Genomic DNA, 19,825 nt, shown 5'->3' on the forward strand with positions numbered 1-19,825 from the left:
TTTTGGTCCAGTGGATGGTTGGTCTGTGGCCTTGACTGTCTGTGAGTGGTTGCATTTCTCCACCCCATCCCTTGACTGTTTACAGGAACAATGGTGAGGTGTTTGCTCTGTCCCTATACTATAGATTGCCCTTTAACCTTTTGTAGCCTTCTGCCTGGTGTGTTTAACTTGTCTAAAGTATGGTATCTTTAAAGTTATTTTTTTTATATGTATTATTTGTATTTTTTTCTAGTTGAGTATATTATTTATATTGCTTTGTCTTGTCTGTGTGTGTGTAAAACTTAATAAACAGAGTTTTCAAAAAAAAAAGTCAATAAATTACTTTTTAGACAGCTTTTAAAAATCAACCGGGCGCAGCGGCCTCTTTAACTCAGCAACCTCTCTTTCTTGCTCTCTCTCGAAGCAACGCCCACCTCTAGTAGTGCCCCGTCTAATCCAATCACGTCGTTATATGCAAATACAAGATGCTGTGTCATACCCAATCACATCAATACAAATATCATCTGCTGAACCTTGGGACAAGCAGGCAGAAAGAACAGAAAGATTTGACCGCGGTTCAACTGTTATTACCACAGATAGGAGCTTAGTTACCAGTATCAAAAAAAAGAAAAGTTGACTCTGAAAACCGTATATTCAAAGACGAGTGGACGGAACATTGTGCATTCATTCTCCCCACAACTAGCACAAAACTAATGTTCCTGATATGCAGCGAGTCCGTAGCTCTCGTGAAAAGTGCTAATGTTATGCACCATTATGACACCAGACAGTAAATTCGATCAGACGTATCCCCTGAACACGGAGGTGAGAACAAACAAGATTAACCAACTCAAATCCCAAATGAGAGGTCCACCAAAGTCCTTGTCAATTCCCTGACAGCCCAACAATGTGCAACGGAGTGTTCACTGAGGATAGCCTGGGTTTTTTCAGAAGCTGAGAAGGTAAAAGAATGCATGTGTGAAGTTGCTGACACCTTGCTTGAAGGTAAATAAAAATATGAGCTCAGGGAAAATATCAAACAGATCCCACAGTCGGATTCCACAGCAATGAGGAGAACTGAAATAAACTCAGCAAAAAAAGAAACAGACCTTTTTCAGGACCCTGTCTTTCAAAGATAATTTGTAAAAATCCAGATAACTTCACAGATCTTCATTGTAAAGGGTTTAAACACTGTTTCCTATGCTTGTTCAATGACCCATAAACAATTAATGAACATGTACCTGTGGAACGGTCTTTAAGACACTAACAGCTTACAGACGGTAGGCAATTAAGGTCACAGTTATGAAAACTTAGGACACTAAAGAGGCCTTTCCACTGACTCTGAAAAACACCAAGAAAGATGCCCAGGGTCCCTGCTCATCTGCATGAACGTGCCTTAGACATGCTGCAAGGAGGCATGAGGACTGCAGATGTGGCCAGGGCAATAAATTGCAATGTCCGTACTGTGAGACGCCTAAGACAGCGCTACAGGGAGACAGGCCGGACAGCTGATCGTCTTCACAGTGCCAGATCACGTGTAACAACACCTGCACAGGATCGGTACATCCGAACATCACACCTGCGGGACAGGTACAGGATGGCAACAACAACTGCCTGAGTTACACCAGGAACGCATAATCCCTCCATCAGTGCTCAGACTGTCCGCAATAGGCTGAGAGAGGCTGGACTGAGGGCTTGTAGGCCTGTTATAAGGCAGGTCCTCACCAGACATCACTGGCAACAATGTCGCCTATGGGCACAAACCCATTGTCGCTGGACCAGACAGGACTGGCAAAAAGTGCTCTTCACTGACGAGCCGCAGTTTTGTCTCACCAGGGGTGATGGTCGGATTCGCGTTTATCGTCGAAGGAATGAGCATTACACCGAGGCCTGTACTCTGGAGCGGGATCGATTTGGAGGTGGAGGGTCCGTCATGGTCTGGGGCGGTGTGTTACAGCATCATCGGACTGAGCTTGTTGTCATTGCAGGCAATCTCAACGCTGTGTGTTACAGGGAATAAATCCTCCTCCCTCATGTGGTACCCTTCCTGCAGGCTCATCCAGCATGACAATGCCACCAGCCATACTGCTCGTTCTGTGCGTGATTTCCTGCAAGACAGGAATGTCAGTATTCTGCCATGGCCAGCGAAGAGCCCGGATCTCAATCCCATTGAGCACGTCTGGGACCTGTTGGATCGGAGGGTAAGGGCTAGGGCCATTCCCCCCAGAAATGTCCGGGAACTTGCAGGTGCCTTGGTGGAAGAGTGGGGTAACATCACACAGCAAGAATTGGCAAATCTGGTGCAGTCCATGAGAAGGAGATGCACTGCAGTCCTTAATGCAGCTGGTGGCCATACCAGATACTGACTGTTACTTTTGATTTTGACCCCCCCCCCCCTTTGTTCAGGGACACATTATTCCATTTCTGTTAGTCACATGTCTGTGGAACTTATTCAGTTTGTGTCTCAGTTGCTGAATCTTGTTATGTTCATACAAATATTTACACATGTTACGTTTTCTGAAAATGAACGCAGTTGACAGTGAGAGGTTGTTTCTTTTTTTGCTGAGTTTAGCTGACGATTTAACTTCACAACTTAATGAGGCCATTCAGAACGCACCATGCATTTCATTATCTGTGGATGAATCAACAGATAACACTGATAATGTCCAGCTTCTGGTGTTTTTCAGATTTTATAACAAAACAAAGAAGGAATTCTGTGAGGAGCTTTTGGGCTTAACAAATCTAGAAGCACACACACAGGGAGAGGATATCCATGAGGCCATCAAAGGGATACTGACAAAAAGGGGGATAGATCTGAAGTCAGTGGTCTCCATCAGCACAGATGGAGCTCCAGCCATGATAGGAAAAGGGAGGGGACTGGTTGCACGTTTGAAAGAGAACCACCCTGACCTGACATCATATCACTGCATCATCCATCAATGCATCCTGTGTGCCAGTCTGGGAAAGGAGTATTCTGAGGTCATGACAATGATGATGAAACTGATCAACTTTTTGAGAGCAACATCATCGCTACTAGACAGTCGGACAGAGGCCAATGCCAGTTTTGATGACTTACTACTGCACAACAATGTCAGATGGCTCAGCAAAGGAAGGGTTTTGGAACGCTTTTGGGCCATTCAAGAGGAAGTCAAAACGTTCTTATCAGAGCAAAAGAGTGACAAGGCAACTCAGTTTTCTGAGTTTTTGGAAGATGAGAAGATGGAAACAGTTGCATTTTTGACAGACATTACATCAGACCTTAATCAACTGAATGTTAAGCTGCAGGGACGGGTCAACACAGCTTTTCAAGAATGATCTCCGGGGAGAACTTGTCCACTTCCTCAATCTTCTGGTGCAAATGCAGGGAAACAAAGATGTTCCCAACCATGTTGATTTCATCCAGAAGCTGATGGATAACTTCAAGACTCGCTTTGATTACTTTACTGTTGGGAGAGAACGGCTGCTGCTCATCCAGAACCCCTTCTTGGTCAAAAATGTGACAAAGTTGTCAGAAGAAGCAAAACAGATCTTCAGATGGGTAGATGTTGCATCACTGCAAATGGAGTTGATTGAGCTGCATGAAAATGTGTCTTTGAAGGAGCAGGCTGGTGACTGTGACCCTGTGACTTTCTGGGGAAAGATGGTGCCTGCAGCTGATGTCCCTGTTCTCAAGAAACTGGACTAGACATCCTGACCATGTTTGGCTCCAACATACATCTGTGAATCAGCCATCTCCACAATGAACTTGATCAAAAACAAATACCACACCAGGCTCACAAATGAACACCTGCACCAGTATCTCAGAGTTGCTCTCACGAAGTTCAAACCATTGGCAGGAGAAAGAAAGTGTAATTTATCTCATTAATGCAAAGGCAAGGCCCAGAGTGACTTATACGTGAATATTGCACGGCCCAGAGTGACTTATACATGAATATTGCACGGCCCAGATTGACTTATAAATGAATATTGCATGGCCTACAGTGACGTATAAATGAATATTGCATGGACTACAGTGACTTATACATGAATATTGCATGGCCCAGAGTGACTTATACATGAATATTGCATGGCTCAGAGTGACTTATACATGAATATTGCATGACCCACAGTGACTTATACATGAATATTGCATGGTCCAGAGTCACTTATACATGAATATTGCATGGCCCAGAGTGACTTATAAATTAATATTGCATGGCCCAGAGTGACTTATACATGAATATTGCATGGCCCAGAGTGACTTATACATGAATATTGCATGGCCCAGAGTGACTTATACGTGAATATTGCACGGCCCAGAGTGACTTATACATGAATATTGCACGGCCCAGATTGACTTATAAATGAATATTGCATGGCCTACAGTGACGTATAAATGAATATTGCATGGACTACAGTGACTTATACATGAATATTGCATGGCCCAGAGTGACTTATACATGAATATTGCATGGCTCAGAGTGACTTATACATGAATATTGCATGACCCACAGTGACTTATACATGAATATTGCATGGTCCAGAGTCACTTATACATGAATATTGCATGGCCCAGAGTGACTTATAAATTAATATTGCATGGCCCAGAGTGACTTATACATGAATATTGCATGGCCCAGAGTGACTTATACATGAATATTGCATGGCCCAGAGTGACTTATACATGAATATTGCATGGCCCAGAGTGACTTATACATGAATATTGCATGACCCAGAGTGGCCTTCTGTGCATGCAGATTATTACTTTTGTTCAACTCTCCTTTGTTCTCCAGAAAACATGCACTTTATTTTATTTACATTTTGTTATTTTTCATTTATGGCCCATGTACAATGCTTCACAGTGCACTTCTTGCAGAGACAATTATGCAACCACTTTTGATCTTCAGCAATGTTGATGCAATGTTGCACGTGTTAACATTCAAAAGAAAAAAGTTGTAATTCATTCAAATTCTTAGTCTCATTTAATGTATTTAATGTACATTTTGTATCACATCATATTTCCTAAGTCGTAGATGACTATGTTTGTTACTACGCTGTACCACAGCGCCGATAAAGGATGATATCCATCCAGACTTTTGACACCTAGGAAATATTTGTCACTGGACCTTCTCAAATAGTAGTTGAGTACCCCTGGTATAGGGAATATGCTGCCATTTCGGACACAGGTGTTGTTAGGGTTATGTAATTTGTTGTGTTGTACCAGGAGTGGTCCAACAAGGAAGTCATTTCAGGCCAACGGGACCAAAATCAATAGAGCTTTTCCTCCACTTGGCTGGTCACAGTGCGCTACAGTGAACACTCCGGCTGGTGTGTGTGTGTGTGACCACAGCAGATACAGCATATGCTTTCTCATCCCTATCTTGTCCTGCCCAGCTTTTAGCAAGACCTGTCATTATCACCTTAGTCACTTGAGTCTGAAATGTCGTGGAGTGTGGCTGTGTTGGATATGTTATGGAAATTCTACACACTGGGACACTCGAAGTCAATTTTAAATGAATCATTGTTTATTAACAGTTAACTGGAGAGGTTCCAACAAACTTGATGCACAATAGTAAACGTCTGTCAGGAGTTCCATCGGGGCAGTCTTGTTAGATCTCTTGTATGCTGCTTACAGACACGTTACATAGGCATGATTTAGCTTATTCATCATTCTGAATTAATTCATCATTCACGTTTGGTTCATGCATGTGACCGACCAATACTGGTTCATAACATATAAAATACCAATACCGCACGAGGCTTCTTCTCTCCAAGCTGAGACCTTGAAACTGAGATATCCTTTCAAGGTTCTGGGCGTACTGCCAAATTGCAGATACTGATAGTGAAGATTCCTTCAATCAGTCACTTGCATGAACACAGAAATGTGTTATTAGAAAAGCACAAACATAAAATGTTCCATCACAGATAGATAGAGCAATAAGATCTCATAGTTTCCCTTTGAAATGCGACGTATTATTGATGAACGCTAATTCTGTGTAGTTACAGGGTTAACCCATTACCATTAGGTATCATGAAGTATTCTCGCGGCTTGCTAGAGCATTGTGAACTGCGGTAGCGGTAGCGTTGCGCAAGTTTGTTTCCAGTGCTGGGCAATCATAAAAAAAAAAAAAAAATTGCATCGAAGAAGGTATATATCGACGTTCTCGGAACCTTTTCAAACGTTTGAAATCGCTGTCTATTTCCAGCGATCAGTCTGACACAGCAGACTAACTGTCAGTTCACTGGATGCAGCCTCACACATGTTTGTTTGGATGGAGGGCATATCCCTCATCCCTCTTATAATGGAGATACACTGTATACACAAAGTATGTGGACACCCTTTCAAGTTTGGCTATTCAGGAAATTTGGCTATAAATTTGGCTATTTCAGCCACATCCATTACTGACATTTGTATAACATCGAGCACACGGCCATGCAATCTCCATAGACAAACATAGGCTGTAGAATCGCCTTACTGAAGAGCTCAGTGACCGTCATAGGATGCCACCTTTCCAGTGAGTCAGTTTGTTACATTTCTGCCTTGCTAGAGCTGCCCTGGTCAACTGTAAGTGCTGTTATTGTGAAGTGGAAACGTCTAGGAGTAATAACGCCTCAGCGGCCAAGTGGTAGGTCACACAAGCTCACAGAATGGGGCCGCCGAGTGCTGAAGTGAGTAGCTCGTAAAGATTGTCTGTCCTCGGTTGCAACACTCACTACCAAGGGGGCTCCCGAGTGGCGCAGCAGTCTAAGGCACGGCATCTCAGTGCTAGAGGTGTCACTACAGACCCTGGTTCGATTCCAGGCTGTATCACTACCGGTACCTGCCTCAATGCATAGTGCCAACTGTAAAGTTTGGTGGAGGATAAATAATGGTTTGGGGCTGTTTTTTATGGTTTGGGCTCGGCCCCTTAGTTTCAGTGAAGGGAAACGCTACAGCATACAATAACATTCTAGATGATTCTGTGCTTCCAACTTTGTGGCAACAGTTTGGGCAAGGCCCTTTCCTGTTTCAGCATGACAATACCCTTGTGCACAAAGTGAGGTCCATACAGAAATGGTTTGTCGAGATTGGTGTGGAAGAACTTTACTGTCCTGCACAGAGCCCTGACATCAACCCCATCGAACACCTTTGGGGTGAATTGGAATGCCGAATGTGAGCCAGGCCTAATCGCCAAACATCAGTGCCTGACCTCACTAATGCTCTTGTGGCTGAATGGAAGCAATTCCCCGCAGCAATGTTCCAACATCTAGTGCAGCATTTCCCAAACTCGGTCCTGGGGACTCCAAGGGGTGCACGTTTTGGTTTTTGCCTTAGCACTATGCAGCTTATTCAAATATTTGAAACAGTTGTGTAGAGCTAGGTCAAAAAACAAAACATGCACCCAATGGGGTCCCCAGGACCGAGTTTGGGAGACACTGATCTAGTGGAAAGCCTTCCCAGAAGAGTGGAGGCTGTTATAGCAGCAAAGTGTGGACCAACTCCATATTAATGCCTATGATTTTGGACTGAGATGTTCGACGAGTAGGTGTCCACATACTTTTGGTCATGTAGTATATATTGTCTCTCTCTCTGAACATGCTTATTCGTGTGTTTTTGTCTGTGCGTGTGTCTTAGTGTGTGGGCGTGAGCCTGTGTGTGCATGAGCGTGTGTGTACATGTGTGGGGCTGTTCACCTGAGGCCAGTTGGGCGTGTGTCGTTCCGTGGAGTATGTTAACTGTGGGAATGAAACCTTGTTGATGCCCCTCTGTGTGCAGTGTCATGCTTCTCCAGAGAGAGCTTGTCACATGGCATCTCCTCTCTGCCCTCCTCCCTGTTGAGCCTGCACCCACCGCCCTTCCACTTGCATGAGCCTGACTCTGCTCTGTGCGTGGTTGTGTGTGTGTGTCTGGATATGCATGTGTGTGTGTGTTTTGTGTGTGTGTGTGTGTGTGTGTGTGTGTGTGTGTGTGTGTGTGTGTGTGTGTGTGTGTGTGTGTGTGTGTGTGTGTGTGTGTGTGTGTATATCTTCATACAGTATATGCTGAGCCACCATGACCACAGTCAGCACAGCACAGGCCCTAGTTTACACAGCAATGGCCGACATCTCGCGCCCCTCGGCTACCCTTCAGCCACAAAGACATTGCTGGACAGACGTACGGACGAACACCTACGTGTCAGGCCTGTTAGATAGTCACATGAGTGTGTCGGTTGCTGGCATGTTTTCATTTTCAGAAACCTGCATGCACTGCATTTCTGTATGTGTCTGTGTGAGAGAAGACAGGAGTACGTTGTTTAGGCTGGGAGAGTGACAGACAGGTTTGGGGTGGGAGAGTAACAGACATGTTTAGAGAGGGAGAGTGACAGGCAGGTTTGGGGAGGGAGAGTGACAGACAGGTTTGAGGAGGGAGAGTGACAGACAGGTTTGAGGAAGGAGAGTGACAGACAGGTTTGGGGTGGGAGATTGACAGACATGTTTAGAGAGGGAGAGTGACAGGCAGGTTTGGGGAGGGAGAGTGACAGGCAGGTTTAGGGTGGGAGAGTGACAGACAGGTTTGGGGAGGGAGAGTGACAGACAGGTTTGGGGTGGGAGAGTGACAGACAGGTTTGAGGTGGGAGAGTGACGGTGGGAGAGTGACAGACAGGTTTGGTGTAGGAGAGTGACAGACAGGTTTGGGGTGGGAGAGTGACAGACAGGTTTGGGGAGGGAGAGTGACAGACAGGTTTGGTGTAGGAGAGTGACAGACAGGTTTGGGGTGGGAGAGTGACAGACAGGTTTGGGGAGGGAGAGTGACAGACAGGTTTGGGGTGGGAGAGTGACAGACAGGTTTGAGGTGGGAGAGTGACAGACAGGTTTGGGGTGGGAGAGTGACAGACAGGTTTGAGGTGGGAGAGTGACAGACAGGTTTGGTGTGGGAAAGTGAGAGACAGGTTTGGTGTGGGAGAGTGACAGACAGGTTTGAAGTGGGAGAGTGACGGTGGGAGAGTGACAGACAGGTTTGGTGTAGGAGAGTGACAGACAGGTTTGGGGTGGGAGAGTAACGGTGGGAGCGTGACAGACAGGTTTGGGGTAGGAGAGTGACAGACAGGTTTGGGGTGGGAGAGTGCCAGACAGGTTTGGGGTGGGAGAGTGACAGACAGGTTTGGGGTAGGAGAGTGACAGACAGGTTTGGGGTGGGAGAGTGCCAGACAGGTTTGGGGTGGGAGAGTGACAGACAGGTTTGGGGTGGGAGAGTGCCAGACAGGTTTGGGGTGGGAGAGTGCCAGACAGGTTTGGGGTGGGAGAGTAACGGTGGGAGCGTGACAGACAGGTTTGGGGTAGGAGAGTGACAGACAGGTTTGGGGTGGGAGAGTGCCAGACAGGTTTGGGGTGGGAGAGTGACAGACAGGTTTGGGGTGGGAGAGTGACTGACAGGTCGTCTGAGGCACCGGTTAGGTGAGTAATACGTGAGTATTCAGCAGATAAGCATTTTCAGACTCTCTACTAACTTGTATTTACACTGTTGGCGACACATATTTGTGTAATTTTGGTCTTTTAGCTAGGTTCATCTGTTGGAATACTTTAAACTTTTAATCCCATTTAGTCTGTAAACCAAGCTAATTTGTTTCGAAGCTGTGGGGTTTTCAATATAGGCCTAGGTATAGGTATAGGTATATAGGTATAGGCCTACCCAGTAACAATATTGTTTTATTAGGTTTTCTACGGAAAACAGAACAGGTGCATCTGAAATAGCATCTATTCCCTATAGAGTGTAGCGTACTTTTGTTTACCAGAGCCTGGTCGAAAATAGAGCACTTCTGCTCTAGGGAATAGGGTGCCATTTCAGTGTTTCACTTAACCTATTCAGTCGTACCTCAGTCTCCTTAGCTGTGACAGCTCTTCGGCAGAAGAGGATAGACTACACACACAACCTGCACACTTTCTTATGATTATCACTGGAGATATGAATCGTGTTGCCACGATGCCGTGACATGCTCAGACCAACTCATATGGATTCCTCAATTACCATGTTTGCCTAGGGATCCTAAACGCTTACTCATTACTTCTGCTTTGGCCTGACAAAAATAATTACCCAGCATGCCTTTGGGTGTGTTTCCCAAATGGCACCCTACTCCCGAATAGTGCACTATCGGCCCTGGACAGTAGTGCACTATAGAGGGAACAGGGTGCCATTTGTGACATAGTCTTGCTGTGATAGTGTGTACCACACTGACTGACCCAGTGCTGATGTAGCCTTCCTCTTTTTAAGGTTTGCCTACATACTGTAAGTGTTAGTACAGTGTGCTGCTCATTATCCGAGTTAGAATTACAGAGATGCTAATTTCATTTGAAATGAAACACATTCATAAAAACTGACGCTGACCATACGGAAAATTTCACCCAGATTAATACATTGCATTTGCATTCCAATAAAGTACTTGTGATAATAAGTTGAATTTGCATTCCAATGCTGAATGGAAAATATATTTCCAATAAAATACATGACATAAACTTACAAACTGAAAATGTTGTGTTTGCTGAAGTACAGACATTATGAACATGTGTTTGAATTACATTGCAGCACAATAGATGCATTTTTAAACACATTTGTGGTGTGTATTTACAGTAGTGGAATGTCATTCTCCCAATGCTGTGCGATAGACCACTCAATTAAGTAAACCGGAATTATTAACTCACATTAACTTTTGCATCACTCTGGGCAACATCAACATCATCCTAAAGACATGAAATAATTGTCTGCTGCTCCAAATCTCCCTGCAAACCAGTACAGTACAGTGCAGTACACAAACCAAATCAATTCATGCAGTACATGTCCATGTCTTGTCCTTCTCTGGGGCTATGCCATGTCATGTTGGACTTTCTGACTCAATGTTGTCACATGATCTCTGCGATAGATGCTCTGCCCAATCATAATGAGCGGCCCGTCTCGTCCTCGGGTCCTGACAGCGTAATAACGGTATGATTGTGAAGAACCTCGTCATTGATAACGAGCTGTGTGCCGAGCCTAATGAGCCCCATGTAAATGAGAATGGAGACACACACGCCAAAGCAGCAGACACACGCACACACACACACACACACACACACACACACACACACACACACACACACACACACACACACACACACACACACACACACACACACACACACACACACACACACACACACACACACTGACATTGGGCCACTCCAGGCAGCTGAAAGTGCCAGTCAATATCCCAGCGGTAATCATGCTGTCCCACTCACTCAGCTACTCACTGTGCATGTGTGTGCGTGTGTGTGCGCGTGTGTGTGCGTGCATGGCCTACGAGTCTAAACAGACTCTAGATCAGATCCTTTCAAGAGTCCCCGGTCGCATGGGGCCAAAACAAATGGACATCAGTGGCCTGGTGTCACCGCAAAGGCTACCCAGACGCGCCCTCTGACGCTTTCGCCTTGTCCCCCTCCCTCTCGCCTCCCGCCTGTGTGTCACGTACTCCGTGTCACATCGAGGAGCGCGTCTCCCAGGAACAACTAGCAGAGAGGCACTTCTGGAGCTGCAAGATGAAAACACCAGATTACAGAAGCACGCATGCACGCACGCACACTTGCACGTACACACACACACATCTAAACTGCAGACCTGTCAGCTGCTTCAGCTTTGACCACACAAACACAGAGCAAGAGACCATCTCCACAGAAGTCCAGCGAATGTAGAAATAGATAGAGATGAGGATGCTCCCATAACAGCATCTGAAAACCTATTCAAAAGCATTGCATTAACTTTGGAGTTTGATGTCGTAGTTCCAGACACTCCAATGAAGAAAACACAGAGACAGGGATTGAATCAAAAGTGCATTGTTGACAACGTAGTGCACTGGCAATTTCCCTGAGTTCGCTGAAATCACATTCACGGTAAACGCTCAAGCGTAAATTACTAGGACAGTTTGCTTGTCAGCAATGCACATTTGATTAATTCCCAGTCCACGTAGAGCTACTATGTTAGTAGGGTAGGAATTGGTCCTTCAAGTTAGTTGTAAGTGGAAACATTGTACAGCCCTGCCTTCCAGATAATTCCAGAAGGTTCCACGTGGATAACATCAGTAGATTGGGAGGCAATGCGAAAGACAGCAGTGTTCTATTGCAATGCTTCATGAGCAAGGGTAGCCGGGCCTGATTCTGACTCTAACCTGCTCTGAAGTGTCCTACCCCCAGGCTGAGCACTCCCTCTCTCTGTGTGTCTGTGTGTGTCTGCGTTTCCTAGGTATTCTCCGGGATCTTCACCGCTGAGATGGTGTTAAAGATTATCGCTCTGGACCCCTACTACTATTTCCAGCAAGGTTGGAACATATTTGACAGCATCATTGTGTGCCTCAGCCTCATGGAGCTGGGCCTGTCCGATGTGGAGGGACTGTCCGTTCTCCGATCCTTCAGACTGGTATTTAAGCATTAAGCATGTCGCCCCTCCGGCCTATCTGTCTCTCTGTGTGCTGTCTGTGTGTTAGTAGATGATGGTTGTCTGGATATAAGTGTTGCTGGCTGCAATGTTTGACAGTGTGACTGGTTAGCTCGCTCTCCCGATGCTAATGTACGAATACTGTAAATCCCCCTAACTGTGAAATTGGCAAGTCCTTCTCAACAGTTACTAAGAGGATATTCTCATTGATGAACATTTAAGGAGAGGCAGCTCGATGAGATTTCAATTTACATTATATGTGCATAAACTTTTCAATTTACATGACACTATTGCTCTGCACCTCAACATTTTCAGTAAATACCAGTATCACAGTTGCCACTAGCCAGTAAGCTTGCAAACTATTCAACAATGCGAGCAACTTTTCCTCTAAAACATGTTAGCTACACTCTTAAATAATGCAACCACATCGTACTACACTCTTAAATCATGTTATACATTTAACCTTTATTTAACTAGGCAAGTCAGTTAAGAACAAATTCTTATTTGTTGGCCTACCCCGGCCAAACCCGGACGACGCTGGGCCAATTGTGCGCCGCCCTGTGGGACTCCCAATCACGCAACAATAATGCAACAATTCACAATCATGTGCTGACAGTTAAAGGGTTTATTTTCTTGTTTGTACACACAATAACACAGCTATCTATGCTAGCTAGTAACGTTAGCATATCAAACATGAACGTTTACCACAGGAGGTTGGTGGCACCTTAATTGGGGAGGATGGGCTCGTGGTAAAGGCTGGAGTTGAATTAGTGGAATGATATCAAATACATCAAACACATGGTTTCCATTTGCTCCATTCCGGCCATTATTATGAGCCGTCCTCCCCTCAGCAGCCTGCACTGACATTTACACCTTTCATATGAATATAAAAATACAGTTTCAGCATATTAAAGGTTATGTTAGAACAAACCAGGCATTTTATCAATATCATAGAAGTTATTATATGAGGTAAACACAAAATTTAGACTGAAAACGTTGATAATTTCCCTGGTGAGTTGATTAGCTTCTTGCTGCATTCTTCTTGCCTGGAAGGTGGCTCACCATTGTTGAACTTCCCTTTCTTAAAGCTACGGAAATCATTTCAGAGTGTAACAGGCTGTAACTGCAATTTCAGGTGACAACTCAATAAAACAAGTCTAAAATATAATGAAAATATAGAGATTTAAGCTGTTTCAAAAACGCTGCTCTGCTGTTAGTATTTTTGCTGTATGAATGTTGGGCTCAACATACTGCCAGGCTTAGAAGGGTGCAAATGTAGCGCGACCTCCGGAGGTATCGTTCGAGACGTGAGAAATACGCAAGTTTACATTACAGTTACAGTCTCTCGAAAATCGATACCTCTCGAGAATCTCTTGAAATTCTCCTTAATTCTCGTCAACGAGAATAGACCCTAAACCAGCCTGATTTAGTTAACCCCTTCTTAGTACATAATTCCATTGACACAATTATTTCAATTGTAGCCAGTAGCCACTTCTTTATTTATTCACTTTTAAAGGTTTAAAGTTAAAGATGAGTATAGGATAAAGTCAAATAAATAACAACATGGAAGAATACATTTATCATGCATTTCTAAATCTTTTGATTCAACTTCTAGATAACATACATTTTTAAAACACACACATATTGACCATGTCTCAGATAACGAACAAACAGCTGATCTCACTATCCCATCTCCCCTCTCCCCCCTCCCACAGCTAAGGGTGTTCAAGCTGGCCAAGTCATGGCCCACCCTCAACACGCTCATCAAGATCATCGGCAATTCGGTGGGGGCTCTGGGAAACCTGACCCTGGTCCTAGCCATCATAGTCTTCATCTTTGCTGTGGTGGGCATGCAGCTGTTCGGCAAGAATTACCAAGACTGCGTGTGTAAGATCTCCAAGGACTGTACACTGCCACGCTGGCACATGAAGGACTTCTTCCACTCGTTCCTCATCGTGTTCCGGGTGCTGTGTGGCGAGTGGATCGAGACCATGTGGGACTGTATGGAGGTGGCAGGGCAGCCTCTCTGCCTCCTAGTCTTCATGCAGGTCATGGTGATCGGGAACCTGGTGGTAAGTCATTCTTCCACTCTCAGTCTCTTGAGTAGTGTGGGCAGTAAGGTCCATGTTTTGGTTGACTTTTGAATGCACCACAAAAGTGCGTGCGGCCTCTATATTTTGTGTGATTTTAGTGCTTAGAGGCTACTCAAATTTTAAATCAACGTGTGTCAACTTGTCCTAAAATTGTGAAATTCGGGATTACATTTATTAAGCTGAACATTTCCCTCTGCTATTTGACCCTGTAAAATGTTGCCCCCCTTACGTCAATTTAGCTCAGTTTTGAGCAGGACACAAGCGTGGTTCATTCATGTCTCTGTCACGAGCCCACTGTGGTGCTGGGGGTTGGCTGGGAGAAGGGGTGGGGGTGAGTGCCTCCTCTAGCTCTCTGCCCTTCCACTTTATCCCCTTCCTGCCAATGGCTTCTATATCTGCCATGGTTGGAGCTTTTGGAAGGGTGGGCAGGGGTGTATGGGGGTTTGTGTGGGTGGGAAGAGATGGGGGGGGCGAGCTAATCTCCATGAATTGTTTTGGTAGCAGAATGACAACATGACCCTGACAGTGGCTCTTGTTGAACGCCCCACCGCCCACCACTTGGTCCAGAGCTGCAGGTGGTTGGGGGAAGGGAGTACGTTAAAACAATCCCCCTTCCCCATAAAGCTCAGACGCATCCCCTATGGGGCACGATTCAGCTTCACGAAGATGCCTGCCTGTTAGTGGCTAGCCATGTTAGCCTTGACAAAAAGAACACACAGGGAAGAATTGTTGAAATGTCACACAGTACTGTTTTGTGACCATTAGAATTGAATCAGGTTTTACGGTCCTGCTCCCTATAGACTTTATAGATGTAACAGATCCCCCTGGGCATGTATAGTAATTAAAAGACACCCCTAACGTCCCATATCATTCTATAATGAAGCTGTTTATTGATTGGTCAAGACTGGTAATGCTGAACTGTGGGTCATGTCAGATGGTCAGCTGTTGAAACTGACAGTAATAATGAAGGAAACAGGGTCCTGGGCCCCAGCTGGTCTAGATACCATTTGTCAAAGAAGCCTATGCAGTGTTTTTGATCTGTGTTGCATGGTTGCATGTCGTGACACTTCAGTAGTTTAGCTAGGTTATGGGGATATCTGCACACTTCCAAGACTTCCTTGACTGTATTTCTGCTCTCTCTCACACACAAGCACACACTTTGTCCTGGCAGACGTAATGCCATGTCCTTAAGGCTGTCATGGGTGAGGGGTTTTCCACACTAACTGACACGTAGACAGGTGTTGTAGTTTACACTGGCGTTACTGCATAAGCCTCCTACTGTGTGTGTTACAGTAGGATTGTTGAAATACAAAATGTCTCATGATTCCTGTGCGGGAGGTGAACTTACATTCTTGCCACTGCCGGTGTCCTACCACAACCCACTGAGTAAACAAATTAGAGACTAAATGGGTAGACAAACTCTACTATATGGAGTGGTACACAGCCTTGCCAGTAACACTTTCTACCCACAGTATCCTCTCTGCCCTCAGTGCTCCACTACATGCTGCAGTACTGTTCTAATCCGCGGGGCAGGCAAGCGATGAAGTCGCAATTACCCAGCCTGCCCCCGCTAATATTATCTTTCTCTGCGGGGTCGCCCCAGTCCCTGAATCAAGTCAGTCAAGTCAGTGCCTGTCATTTGCTTACACACTTGTGTTAGAGGCCTCCTCCCTCTCCTCCTCTCTTCTCCCTCCTCCATCCCTCCTCCCCCTCCTTCCCACTCCACCTCCTCCTCTCTTCTCCCTCCTCCCTCTCCTTCCCTCTCCTCCTCTCTTCTCCCTCCTCCATCCCTCCTCCCCCTCCTTCCCACTCCACCTCTTCCTCTCTTCTCCCTCCTCCATCCCTCCTCCCCCTCCTTCCCACTCCACCTCCTCCTCTCTTCTCCCTCCTCCATCCCTCCTTCCCTCTCCTCCTCTCTTCTCCCTCCTCCATCCCTCCTCCCCCTCCTTCCCACTCCACCTCCTCTTCTCCCTCCTCCATCCCTCCTCCCCCTCCTTCCCACTCCACCTCCTTCTCCCTCCTCCATCCCTCCTCCCTCTCCTTCCCTCTCCTCCTCTCTTCTCCCTCCTCCATCCCTCCTCCCCCTCCTTCCCACTCCACCTCCTTCTCTCTTCTCCCTCCTCCATCCCTCCTCCCCCTCCTTCCCACTCCACCTCCTTCTCTCTTCTCCCTCCTCCATCCCTCCTCCCCCGCCTTCCCTCTCCTCCTCCTCTTCTCTCTCCTCCCCTCCTTCCCTCTCCTCCTCTCTTCTCCCTCCTCCATCCCTCCTCCCCCTCCTTCCCACTCCACCTCCTTCTCCCTCCTCCATCCCTCCTCCCTCTCCTTCCCTCTCCTCCTCTCTTCTCCCTCCTCCATCCCTCCTCCCTCTCCTTCCCTCTCCTCCTCTCTTCTTCCTCCTCCATCCCTCCTCCCCCTCCTTCCCACTCCACCTCCTTCTCTCTTCTCCCTCCTCCATCCCTCCTCCCCCTCCTTCCCACTCCAGCTCCTCTTCTCTCACCCTCCTGTGTCCCCTGTCTTATTTATTTTGGCTGAGCAGTCAAAGGAAGTCGTTGAGACTGAGCTCTGCCTGGGCTGCGAGACGTCGTGTTGTGTAAAATAACATGGCTGCCGATGTCTCGTCGGGATATTTACAAGGCTAACAAAATGTCTGATGTGGGACGGCGTGTTAACGGATCCAGATGCATGACTAAGCATTATTATGATTGCATAGCATCATGGGATAAATAGGGGAGATACATTTGATACTTAATTAACTGATAATGCCCTCAAAGCCTGTGTCTGGAGAATATTTTGACACGGGTGTTGTTAGCATCTCGGGCCAGCAAACCGTGCCAATATATCCTCCAAACACCAGCTTTGAGGTCATTATCACTTTTATACAACGGGTTACCAACATATTTAAATGATGATTAACATATTTTCCTTAAAAAAGTTATTTTGATGAATTTATTCATACTAATTTATCTATCCAAGAGATATAGTCCCAACGCAAATCTAGGGTTGCTACCAAGCTGTCTGGATCATTCATGCTATCAGTTAGGTTGCCAGAGACGCGACCCAGTCGTGATGGCTTTTTGTTCTAAATCTATGGACTCAACCCAGTCGTTTGTTCTAAATGTTTTGTTGCCATGCTGCCTGGCAATATTCTTATCCCTTGCTTGCTATTTAGCCAACTACGGCTTACAGTCAGGTCAAACAGTGTAGCCAAAATAACAACAAAGTAGCTGCATTTGCATTTGTTTAAGCTGTTTTCTAGTGATGTTTATTTGGATACATTCATAACAATGAGCTAATGATGCACAATTTCAACTGGCATAGAAAATGTGCGCTCTTGTCTGGACACTGTTCAGCTGTAACGCTCTGGGCGTAGTGGGTGCGAAGTCAGGCGCAGGAAGCAGAGAGTACAGGGTAGTGCTATTTATTGCACACAAGCGAACATCAGCCACCCCACGAAACACAGGGCGCACACAAAACAAATGCCCCAAACAGGGGGACTCAAACAGTCCGGAGAAAAACCCACGCACGAAACACGTCAACATAGAACGTGCTCAGAGCAACACAAAACAATCCCGCACAAAGAGCAGGCGGGCCTACTGGCTAATATAGCCCTACTAATCAGCCTACACACAAAACAGGTGAAACCAATAAACAGAAAGGGGAAAAAGGGATCAGTGGCAGCTAGTAGGCCGGTGACGACGACCGCTGAGCACCACCCGAACAGGAAGGGGAGCCACCTTCGGTAGGAGTCGTGACATCAGCAGAGGTACACAGCTAACACAATCACTTAAAACTGTAGCTGGAAAGATTGCAAACTACCTGCATTTCATTTCATTTGACCTGTTTTTCTATTGACATGTATTTGTATATAGCCATAAAAATGATGATGATTCATGATTTTGACTGTCTAAGAAAATATGTCTGTCTAGTTGCAAAGGTCGAAGAGACAGATAGCAAGGTTTATTCAAATCTCGCCTGTTGAAAACCAAATGCTAGTCTAAAAGAAATGTGAGATAACGTCTAGATGCTTTTAACTGTGGAGGTCAAGTTTATAAATTGCCTGGTTGGGCTGATGAGACAGTGGATTGTGCAGTGAGATGGAACCGGAAATAGGCATTTCAACGTCGTAGCCTAACATAGGTATTTTTTGGAATAGACACAGGCTGGAACGCATTTTTAACCAATCAACATCCAGGATAAGACCCACCTATTGTATAATATTCCTATGAGCTTGCCTTAGAGTTGTTTGTGTTTGTAAACATGGGGTACCATCTCTGTCAGTGTTTTAATTTAAACTGAAGAAATGTTTTCATGTCACAGTGTTGTTATGTGAAACTAGCACAAATAATTAATATTCTATGAAAGCATAAAGGGGCAGGTATTCAGATGTAGGATCTTAATTTGATCACCTTGTTGCAGGAGAACTTGTAGTGTATTTCAAGTTAAAAAATTTCAAACTTGATTTTCCCTTACGAAAAATGTATCAACCCCTACAAAAATGTCCATAATTATAATCCATATAAGAATTCAAATTTCCTGTTGCTGCAGGATTATTTTCCTACTGTAGCACACTGGCTCAAATTAAGATCCTACAGTATAGTGGCCATTTTTGTCTTGACATCAAAGTTGACGTCACTCGTGATGACGTCTGGTTCTAAGAACTTAAAACATTGAACTTATTTCCCCATTGGGATAAACACATTTAGTGATTATAAACAATATTATGATTTCTTAGTATGTTATTAACAACGTCAGAAGACATGAGTCATCCTAAGGTTAATTAGAAAATGAGCACTCTTCTAGGTATCCAGATCTGGCCTCGAGAGAGCTTTTCGCTCTGCTCCCTGTTGTCTCAAGTGTTATGAACCTAACACTCCCCTCTCCTGCATGGTACTCTGTGTACTCGAGTGGACCAATAAGAGCCATCCAATAGCTCCCCTGTCTGAGCTTGTCCCTCCACACACAGGGGAGAGAGAGAAAGAGACCGAAAGAGAGAGAGTGAAGGAGAGAAGGGGGGCTATGAATCCTAGCCATCCATGGCGATAGCATTCTCTAATCTGTTCTGTGAATCCTTTGAATGCAGTGTTTGTAAGTGCAGCACAAACACAGGTCATTACGCCACCGCCTGCCACTCTCATTCCCGGCAACAACCTTCAGAAGCAGGCTGCCTGGAGAGTCTAGAGAGTCTCTACTCTGTCCAGGAAGCTTACCAGCATAACCCTACTCCCCTGATCTCTACTGTAGGTGGGCCAGGGACAGTAAGTTCAGGTATACTGTGTGGTCTTGGCTTGGGGGACTTAGTGGATAGTTATCTCCTTTCATCATCCCTTTTCATCTCAGTGGCCGTGTTACCCTGCCAGCC

General features: G+C 45.5%; 1 protein-coding gene across 1 annotated transcript in view; it reads left to right on the plus strand.

Annotated features, from left to right (window-relative positions):
• Positions 1 to 19,825, plus strand: part of LOC120051023 (sodium channel protein type 4 subunit alpha-like) — a 158,403-nt gene that overhangs the window by 72,747 nt on the left and 65,831 nt on the right. Inside the window, exons 14-15 of the mRNA XM_038997609.1 lie at positions 12,182 to 12,355; positions 14,089 to 14,445. Of these exons, the coding sequence (XP_038853537.1) occupies positions 12,182 to 12,355; positions 14,089 to 14,445 (531 nt within the window). The remainder of the gene's footprint in view (positions 1 to 12,181; positions 12,356 to 14,088; positions 14,446 to 19,825) is intronic.

The sequence above is a fragment of the Salvelinus namaycush genome, chromosome 7 (genome assembly GCF_016432855.1).
Source record: "Salvelinus namaycush isolate Seneca chromosome 7, SaNama_1.0, whole genome shotgun sequence".
In the NCBI taxonomy this organism is placed as follows: domain Eukaryota; kingdom Metazoa; phylum Chordata; class Actinopteri; order Salmoniformes; family Salmonidae; genus Salvelinus; species Salvelinus namaycush.